This window comes from Charadrius vociferus, unplaced genomic scaffold (assembly GCF_000708025.1).
Source record: "Charadrius vociferus isolate BGI_N301 unplaced genomic scaffold, ASM70802v2 scaffold287, whole genome shotgun sequence".
In the NCBI taxonomy this organism is placed as follows: Eukaryota; Metazoa; Chordata; class Aves; order Charadriiformes; family Charadriidae; genus Charadrius; species Charadrius vociferus.
In genome coordinates this window covers 2,133,692-2,144,171 of record NW_009649568.1, presented here as the reverse complement: position 1 = coordinate 2,144,171, position 10,480 = coordinate 2,133,692, and the positions used below count along the sequence as shown (strand labels likewise).

The 10,480-nt window shown below is 48.7% G+C and overlaps 1 protein-coding gene across 1 annotated transcript in view; it reads left to right on the top strand.

Annotated features, from left to right (window-relative positions):
- Nucleotides 1–636: 636 nt before the first annotated feature.
- IGSF3 (immunoglobulin superfamily, member 3) overlaps nt 637–10,480 on the top strand; it is a 71,979-nt gene continuing 62,135 nt past the window's right edge. The window contains exon 1 of the mRNA XM_009890086.1: nt 637–1,012. Coding sequence (XP_009888388.1) covers nt 637–1,012 — 376 coding nt within the window. The remainder of the gene's footprint in view (nt 1,013–10,480) is intronic.

Here is a 10,480-nt window from a genome sequence, read left to right as displayed (position 1 = left end):
CGGGTTTGCTGGTGGAGGATGAGTGCTGATGCTGTTGCTGTTGGGTGGTCTGGAACCCCAAGGAGAGTGAGCGTAGCCTCTCGCCTTGCACGTGGGTCTCTCTCCTGGTGGAAGAGGGTCCTGGTTCGGCTGCACTAGGAGAAGCGGGAGTTGCTGCTGAACTGGGGAGCCCCACCAGCATCACCAGGATGCTGCGGAGCGGGTGTATTCCACCTCCCAGTGCCCTCCGGCAGCAACCCGTGCCTGGGATCGCAGGATGATGGGGTTGGAAAATAAGAGTAGTACTGAAAACAGAGCCCTGTCAGCTTGAGTTTTTGGTTTGTTGCCACGTGGTGCAGTACCTTTTCGTGCCTGGATTCTTATCGCTGCCAAAGAAAGGTTTCATGTTATCTCAACACGGCTTTTTTTCATGGGGACTTTTAAAAAAACAACTTCACTTGGGTCAGCAAGAAAGCTGTAGCGTGGCTCGGGGTGTGTGCTGTGCCAGAGCCCAGGGTGCCATTTGTGCGATGGGGTGCGAGGGCTTGCCTTGCCTAGCTTGGCTGTGGAAGGGGTGGGACTGGTACGTCTCGGGGAGGGGGAGGTATGGGGGCTGCTTGCCGAGAAATAACGCTGGGCTCCTCTCCTCCCACAGGCATGGCCTTGGCCCAGCGGCAAGTGGCGGTGCAGGAAGGGCCCCTCTACCGCACGGAGGGGTCCCACGTCACACTGTGGTGCAAAGTGAGCGGCTACCAGGGCCCAGCGGAGCAGAACTTCCAGTGGTCCATCTACCTGCCCTCGGCCCCCGAGCGGGAGGTGCAGATCGTCAGCACTGTCGACCCCTCCTTCCCCTACGCCATCTACACCCAGCGCGTGCGCAGCCGGGGCATCTACGTGGAGCGGGTGCAGGGGGATGCCGTCCTGCTGCACATCACCGAGCTGCAGGACCGGGACGCCGGAGAGTATGAGTGCCACACGCCCAACACCGACGAGAGGTACTTTGGGAGTTACAGCGCCAAGATGAACCTCGTTGGTAAGCTGTCCTGCTAACGGCATGGCTGGGGGCAATGGGGAATCTCCCAGCCGGCGTGCAGCAGAAACCCATGAACCCCCCATGTGCGATGTGGTCCACATTAAGCCATCAGAAAAAACGCTAGGGAGGAGAATAGGAGCAGAGAGCAGACAGCACGGTGGTTTGAATTGTAGGAAATCATTGTATTGATGTAGGAGAAATCAAGCTTTCTCTAGTAATAAGACCCTTATAAAGAAGAGAAACCAGGCAACATAGCTGGAGAGGAATGTGTGAAGCCGTGGCTGAAAGCAAGAGGGATGTAGAACTGATTTACGCAGAGAGAGAGGGGTAGGGGAGGCTGCTCCAGATGGCACAAGCTGCAGAGGAGAGAGCTGTGTGCCAAAGGTGGCGAAATAGCGGAGCGGGGAAGAGAGGAGCGATAACGAGCATCACATAAAGGGAATGGGAGAGACGGTTGTCTTCAGGCTCTGTACAGAGGGCAGTGCTGAATGCGTCCTGAAACCAGCACACCGATCAAATTGAGCTGTCTGCAGATGAATGTGGGGGAGTTGGTTTGCAGGTGGTTCGGGTTTTTTTTGTCTGCGTTATAAAAATCAAAACCAGGTTCTTTAAAATCTGGAGTATTTCCACAGCACCTCTCTGACTAGATGATTTGACCTTTTCAAGCTTCAGCTTGCTTTCTGTATCTCAAAATGGGGCTGGGCTTGAAATCTCTTAACTCCTTTAGCAGTGGTCAAATAGCTTCCATCAAACTCTCTGGCTGAAGGACTCCTAAAAGAGCTCCTCCACAGCAGAGGTGCCCTTCCAGCAAGTTGAAGCCCACAGACAGCAGGCTTGCTTCCCTTAGGAGATGTCTGTGAGCCTGCAGGTCTCCGGTTTTCTGGTTTGGAAACCACTTTGGCTTTATCCAGACTAGCCAGTCAGGGTGTTGCTGTTTCAGGCTGTGTTGACACAGGAAACCCTTTGTGAAAGGAGCCGAGGTGTGAGTTTAAATCACAATAGCCCTCCTTTGGGCTGTGCTTCTTGCCGCCCGCTTGTGTGTGCCTTGGCTCCTTCCCTTCGGAGGTGCCAGCCCAGCCATTCTCCAGCATGAAGCCTCATGGCCTGCGTACAGGTGCTTATTTAGGTGCCAGCTTTCCCATCTGATGTCCATGAGAAGTCGGGATGTAGATGCCTGAATACTCTTTTCTATTCTTTTTTTTTTTCTTCTTTTTTTTTTGTAGTTCTGTGATTTGCTTCAGGTGTCAAGGTTTGCGGTTCCCCCTTTAGTTTAAACAAGTCTGAGTCAGCGCTTCCACTGTAAAGTCACCTCAGGGAGTGAAACCCATTGAAAACCAACACCCGGGTAGGGAAAAAAAAAAAAAGTGCCTGGGGGCAGGGTGGGGTTGTGGCAGTCCTGGTTTGCAGGTGGGTTCCTCTGCCAGGGAGCTGCACCCTGTGGAAACCAGCCCGTGAACTGAGGTCCTTACAGAAGAGCTGTTAGAGCAAGTGGCCGTACCTGCCTTAGCCACCAGTGTGGGACAGGATGCGAGTGAGCATGGCCGGCGTGTCCGATGGAGCTCTGCTCCACTGCTCTCCCCCGGGGCTGAGGAGCCACTGCCCTCCAGGTTTTAACTGTAGCTCAGCAGTTGCTTTGGTAGCCAGCGTGGGGCTTGCTGGGTGAGATGGTTTTGCTCCGTCCCACCTTTGCCACTGGTACAAGACACGTAAGATTTGGGACTCTGTAGACACCCATGCATAGTGCTTTGAGGACATCAGCTTCGGGGCTTATGTGTGTCCAGGATGCTCAAGAAAATTCATCTAAAGTAACTTTCAGTCAATTAGCTAAATCACATTATGCCCTTTCATGGATGCTTGTGCTCAGAATTTGGGGCCCTAATTTAGTATAGCTTAATTCATTTCCGAAAATTCACTTCGGAAGTGGCTTAGGGTCACTTGCATTTTGAATATGTGTAGCTGTGTAGGTGTTTTCTGTGGTTTAACCTAACTCCAACAGAAACTGTATTTTCCAGAGTGCCTGCTGTGATGACCTGTAGACAGCAAGCCCTTATAGAGGACCTCCCCTCTGGCTCCTGTTCATCTGAATCAGGGCCAACTTAGCCCTGTTGGACCCTTAAAGTCCTGCTGGGGAAGTGGGCTCCTTGCTGCAGGGCTGGACAGAGCACACATCTTTTTTTTTTTCTTTTCCTGTCGTTTTAGCTTTAGGCTATAGGTCATGGGTTTTCAGTCCGTCTTTCTTGCTGTAGACAATATGCAAGAAGAGGTACATGAGAGCTAAATGAGAGTTATTGTGCTCATTTTCTCAGAAACAGAACCAAACTTTTTTTTTTCCTCTTTTATCCAGTTATGAATTTTTAATTGACTCATTAGATTGAATGGCTCTTTTTTGGCAGCAGCAAAGCCTGGAGGGAGACAGGTTTGTTAGCATCTCTATTCTCTCCGTTTACGCATGAAATGGATGGGTTTGAAGCAGTGTTGATTTTAGACTTGCTGCTTTGGGAGATTTGAGTTGTTGTGTCCTGTGGTTTGAGAGAAGAGCTGAAGGAAGAGTCTCCCCTTTTCACCTGGGCGATACAGCCCTGTGATGGGGGAGCTCAGTGTTTTAGGGGAGCTAGATGGGACACATGGGGCTGCTGTCTGCACCGGGACATCCCAACTTCAGTACATCAGAGATGTACTGGTGGGGCTTGAAAGTACACTGCTGTCCACCTCACAACCAGCAAGCATGGTTGGTGGTCCCTCCCTCATTTTTGGTGTCTCCACTCGAGGTTTCTTTTCATTCATTGAGATCTTGGCCGGGATCTAGTACAGCTCTGAAGACCTGAAATCTCTGATGGCCTGAGTAATAAGTGCTCCCCAGGCACTTTGTGAGACTCTTATCTGAATTTAGGCATGCAACGCAAGTGCTAATCTCACTGAAGCTAGGAATGAGGCCAGTAATGTGGTTCAGGGGCCTTCTGCCATGGGGAACTGTGTATCAAGTCTTAACCTTTTTTACCAGTCTTCAATTTACTTCAGCTGCTTCAAAAATAAGTCTTTCATATCTTGCTACCCCTCTTCTCATCTCCTCCCGAGCTACGTCATTGGGAAGGAGTTATACCTGGGCTGTGAGATGTGTTAGGAGGAAGAATATAGGACATCCAGACTGAGTAGCAGGGGCTGAGGGAGGTGGCAAAAAAAAAAATTATGGGTGCAGCTCTTCAGGATGTTTTGGAACCGTGGCCTTGTGATTGATTTATGAGAAAGGAATAGCTCATGTACAAAGTCTGCAACTCCATTGTTTGCCTTCAGAGTTCAGTTCCCCAAGGCTGACATGAAATTGCTGAGGCTAGTTCATGCTCTTTTACTTGGGAGGGGGGAAGATTTTTAGAAGATCACGAGTGGCCTCCCACTCATCTAACACCAGGCACGTTGCCTAAGAAAGATGTTGAGGCACTAGCCGGGATCAGAGGACAGAGAGAGACAAATATGGAGAGTAGCCCATCTTTGTTTAAATGAAATGCATCCTTCTGTAAGTTGACTAGAGAGAACCTAGATGTTAGACTGGGGTTAGGCAGCTGATGTTGAGTGAAATGAATTCTTCCAGTAGTGGCTGAAGACTTGGTTGCTTTTGGAAACTTCCCCCGTGGGGTTCTTAAGCAACTGATAGAGACATTTTGGCTTTGTGGCTGAATTGGGAAGATGCTAGGGCATACTGAAGAAGGGAGTTACAAAACTGGATTGATTAAATGAGGGATCTGGAGACCATGCACACCTGGCTGGCAGTTGTGTCCAGGTCCCGGCCTGCTTGTTGCTGGCTGTGAGAAGTACATGGGCTGCTCCTTCGCTTTTTGAAGAAGTTAAGGACAGCAAAGAATTTGCAGGTGAAGGAAAGCAGCATCCCAGTAACATAGTGTCACCACTGGCAGGACAGCAGTATTTTCCAGATTGTCACTGGAATTACCCCATGTTTTAACTCTAGAAATATGGGCAGAAGAGGAGGTTTCTGTGCAGGAATTTAGATGGTAAAGCTCCAGGGGTGCTGTGCAATCAGAGATGCTGGTTTGTGCTTCTCATCTTATGTTGATGGGTAAATAAACTTGTGTTTTGCTGTGGGGTAGAAGTGAGCACATGGCAGTTACTTCAGAGTGCATGAGTCACTACAAATTTGTACTCCACTGTATCTCTACATCGAGTTGTTTGTGTGCCTGTACCCTTACTTAGATAACAGCGAAGAGGCCTTTTCAGAAGCTTCAGACTTTTATCTCGGTGGGTTTTTTTTTATCTGTGCTCCCAAAAACGTTAAGCTCTTTCAGAGTTAGTGATGTGAGGGAAGAAATCAAGCTTTGAGGTTTTTCTTAAACAGGTAGTGACAGGGCGGGATAAAGGGTTTCAAAGCGCTTGAGGAGGTCGCAGCTCTTGTACTCTTTATTTTGGGGGAAGCAGCTGTACGGCATCAATCCTAAATGAGTTCAAGCAAAAAAATTAAAGGGGTGTGGACAGGGGGAGAGACCACAACCTCCATGGTAGCGCAGAGTGGGAAGGAGCAATTTTGGTGCAGACTTGAGAAACAAGCAGTACTCAGACATGGCTCTCTTGGCAGCTGGCAGGAGCTGCTGTGGAGCTAGTAGTGCCTGCAGGGACAGTCACTGGTGTCTCCTTCCTTCCAGGTGTAGGTGAAAGGGGGACAGAGAGGATTCATGCTAGTTAGGTACTATTCAGTGGCTCCCCTGTCCACCCTCTCAGCCCAGCCACACTTCTGTTCTCTGCTGTTTCTCACTGTTCTCGCCCTGCCCAGGTAGGATGGTGCCTTGGTCTCTGAACTGTTCCCCTGGGTCCTGCCTGGCTGTGGTGGCTCCCAGGGGCTGGGTGTATTTTTTTGGCTGGCAGCCCCATTGTGATGAAGTTTCAGCATTGTGCCAGGCTTGGGAGTGGTGGTGGGCAGGGGCACTGGTGGGATGAAGAGCCAGCTACGTCTCTGCCAGAGGTCAGTGCTGGCTGTGGCTGTGCTTGGCGGGTCTCATCTCCAAATGCTGAGCTGCCCAAGTCACTTGCAGCTCTCTGCAGACCAGAACTCACGGATACCTTGACTGTGCCTTCAGGAGCGTGTCTTGTAGGGGGTCCTCTGTGCCCTTGAACTCTAGCTTGTAACTGCGTGGCAAGCTGCAAGCCTGTGGCTGGGATGGGAAGGATAGCTGTAGGGTGTATCTGAGAGGCTTTGGTGGCACAGGAAGTGGAAGAAAGATTTATGCAGGCCAGACACTTAGCACTGGAAGGGAAGGAGCTGCATGTGTCTCAGACAAGCAGTCAAGAAACGAAAGCAGGTCTCTTTTGCTGAACTTGCAAGCAAAAATCTCCAGAATTTCTCTGTGGAGCGCTAAAGGGCATATAGCAGGCAAAAAATAAAAAAATGAACTTTTGTTAGTCCGAACTAGCTGCTGCTGCTTGTTGCCAGCAGCTTCCCCTCTTCTTTGTCAAGTGCTGCCATACTTGATCTGTCTGCGTGCAGAGCAGAGCGAGAAAGTCAGAAAGTCGTGTCGCAGGTTTGGGAGTTTGGGAGAGCATCGTTTTCTCCTGGAAACCTGGAGGGGGCTCAGTGAGAGCAGTCACTTCTGCTCATGTGGGGCACGTGGACCTTGGTGGCTGGTAGTTTATTCCAGCCGTCAACTGGGCTGAAGGTGGCCTTGCTTGAGGGAGGTGTCGAAGAAAGAGATGGCAGTCTTGCAGACAAAGATCTGCTGGTTTTTATAGAAGTCTTTGGGGGCTCTTCTTTCTATGCTACCTTTTTCTTCTTTTCCTGAGAGACAGGGGAAAGTGTTTGTCACTGTACATGTGCGGGGGAGGCCAGGCTTTTTGCAGATAAGCATCAACTGGCAAAAATCGAAACAAGAGCAGTTCAGGCTGCCACAAGAGGTTGCACAGGCTCCATCTCTGGAGGGTTTCAAGACCTGACAGGATCAAGCCCTGAGCAGCCTGGTCTGACCTTATAGCTGACCCTGCTTGACCCTGTAGTTGCACTACAGACCCCCTGAGGTCCCTTCCACCCTGAATTGTCCTATGATCCCATGATGAACGGCTTGGCTTCTATGCAGTAGAAACCACTGTTAGGCAGCACTTTGAAGGGAGGGTGTTTAAGAAAGGTTTGAAATGGTATATAGTGGTGATGTCAGTGCTAAATAATGGCATAATCACCTCAACCAGGTGAGACCAGCAAGAACCTAATGTACATCCCAAAATATTTTTTTCTGCCATATTTTTTGTATTTCATATAATTTTTATTTCTTTAGAGTGGTTGCAGGAGTTTGTCACTATTGCTCTGCTCTGGTGTACGAAGGTAGAATTTGGAGATCCTAAGTTCAGATGTCCTAATCTCTCTGAGGCCATCTCGGTGGCTTTCCTACCTCTGGGAAGCGTGTGTATGTTTTATTTGGCCAAGCGGCCAGTTGATTAAAGTGAGTTTTAGGATTGGTGGTGTTGAAGTTCCTGCTTTGTGAATTACATTCATCTTTGCCTGTTCGGGCTGTGCTTGTTGCAGTAATTAGCTCCCCAGAGGAGTAAATGTCCTTCACTTTCAAATTCCCCTTTAGCTGACATTAAAAAAAAAAAAATCAAATACATTCTCCTAGGTGGTCCTTTGCAGCTAGACACAGGGTATTTTGTTCTTACTGTCCTCCTTTACATTCCTAAAGCTCTCTGTAGTAGCCTTGAAAAAAAAAAAAAATTTACCTGTGCTGCTCTGCTTTTTCTTTCTGTTCCTGCTATGCATGGAAAGGGAGTGTTTGTGTGTTAACAAGAGGCAGATGAGGAGGGGTAAATATTTCCTATTTCCTATGGACAGTTCCTATGGACACAGCCGGGGGACTTGCTGTCCCAGAATACCCGGTTTCTGATGCTGTGGAGCAGTGAGGGGCTGCAGGCATCAGGTCCTGCATCATGCTGCCAGCTCGCTGCATGTCCCTGGGTAAGACGCTCCCTGTCTCCCTCACCGTTTTCCAGCTGGTAAAATTAGGGATAATAGCATACAAGCCTTTCACAAAGTCTAAGCTAAATAATTGTGAAGTGCTTTGAGCTCCTCAGATAAGGGGGAGTTAGAAACAAAGGCTTATATTTCAGCTCTGCCTGGTAATGATGCTGAATAGGATTCACCTCCAGTCCTGCTTAGTCACTTCTGATGTCTTGAAAAGTATAGCTGCTTAAGCTCACCCAATTTTGCCCTTGCGGAAGCTGTGAGGCTAATAGGCGTTGCCAGACTGAGGGGGCCGGTGGTCCACAGTGCCGGGGAGCCCGGTGCAGACAACCCCGCAGGCGGTGGCTCTGAAGCTGGCAGGAGGGGCTGCTTCGTTACAGCCCCCCGCGGCGTGGGCATGCGTGAGCCAGTCCGCAGGCTCTGTGCCCCTTCCAGGTTTTTTTAATATTTTTTTTTAATCTTGGCTTTAGTTGTATACAGTCTGGCAATGAACTGCATGGGCTAGTTCTTCCTTGGGATTTTTTAAAACACTTTTTTTGTAGATACCATTCAGGATATAACTGGAAGCTTGTAACAGAAATCTCTGAATGCGCCCTTACATTGCTAGACAAGGTTCATTCATTATTTTGTGTATCTTTATCTCGTCCCCTGTTGTTATATTTTCCTGCTAAACACTTCCAATTACTCCTGTTTTGTTGCAGTACGCCATCTCCTATTCTTTCCCATTGGAATTGCTTGCCTGATTTTTCCTTTTTTATTGTTGTATTACGTGACATCGCTTCTCCACCTCTATCTACGCAGGAGAAATGGAACTAATTTCAGGCAGAGCATACCTGAAAAAAATAGATAATCCATTGTATTCACTCTCTCTCCCTTCTTAGCTGTTGGTGTTTTTCCTCCCTCGCCTTCCTGCGCTGTCCCTCAAAACTGCAGGCAGTTTAGTGGTGGGGTGATGTGCTTTGCAGAGGGGGCTCTCAGTTGTGGAATTAATTCTTTCTTTCTTTCTTTCCCCTGTCCACCTACCCATTTCTCGAAAAAACTGGCATTAGACACATTTGGGGCACATCACTGTATTCCATATGTTTTTCCTACATTGTCCCTTTTGAGGTAGAGGTACTTCTTTAAATTTCAATTTAGTTAGCATGTGGAGAAGGTTTACAATATGTGTCCTTTCTTTATGCGTGTCTGTACACTTGTACCTATGCATTGTTAAAAAAAAAAAAAGTATTCTAAAATGCATTTCTAAAAATGTAAATGAGTATGGCCTCAGGCAATTGCACAGCCCTCTGCTTGCAAATCGAGGCTGGTCTTTAGAATGAGCCCTCTCGCTTCCAGGCTTTCTCTGTCTCTTACTTGTCAGGAAGGGAGGCGCAGAAGCCCAAATGCTGACTTGCCTTCAGACTGTGAAGAGCTGTAGCGTTTTGCTTGGGTAGGTTTCTGTGCAGCACTGAGCCCGAATGGTAAAAGCAGACCAGTCAGTTAAAATGATTTTTGAAAACTAAAGCCGTTTTTCCTGCAAAAGCCTCCTTTCTGAAGGCTGGGAGCCTTGCCCTCTAGTCTGCTCTCTCGTGGGCACCAGCCGTGCTTGGCTCCAGTCGGGCGTCTCTCAGGTTGATGGGACCATGGCGCTCGCTCTTCCCCCAAGCCCTGTGCCTCTTCAGTGTCAGTGGGGCTACAAGGCGTGGGGTCCTCTGCTGCCCTGAAAGGAGTTGCTGCAAAAGCAACACTCTGCTCAGCCCGCATGCTTGTCCTGATGACTCTTCTCCTATGCTTTGCCGGTTCCTGGTAAAATGAGGTATTTGGTAATCCTAAATGTTTTACTGATTTATAGGATGTCTCTTGGTCTGTCACTCGGAGATGAGTGATCAGTGGTATATGCTGTTTGTGCAGATTGTCATAATGTTGGGATGTTAAGTGCCAATAGGATGTAAAGTTTTTTAACTAGGATAGAAAAATCTTTAGCCAGAGATCCTGGTGCATTTCATAGAATCATAGAATGGTTTAGGTTGGAAAGGACCTTGAAGATCATCTAGTTCCAACCCCCTTGCCATAGGCAGGAACACCTCCCACTAGACCAGGTTGCTCAAAGCCCCATCCAGCCTGGCCTTGAACACCGCCAGGGATGGGGCATCTACAGCTTCCCTGGGCAACCTGTTCCAGTGCCTTACCACCCTTAAGGTGAAAAACTTCTTCCTAATATTTAATCTAAACCTCCCCTCTTCCAGTTGGAAGCCATTCCCCCTCATCCTATCACTACATTCTCTAGTAAAAAATCCTTCCCCAAAGGCCAGCTCTACCACAGATGGACCACTTGGGACCCTGGGTTCAAATCTTGGGTTCTCCATCCTTTCCAAGAAAGTGAACACGGCATGTGATGAGCTCTTTCAGGTTGGGCTCTGCTTGCTAATCATGGGAAGCAAAAGGTCATCTGGAGTTAGAAATAGTCTGGCACCACCTCCCATCCTGAATTTAACATTTCTTTCCAGTGTGATCTGGGCAGCCCCCAAACTACCCCCGCCCCC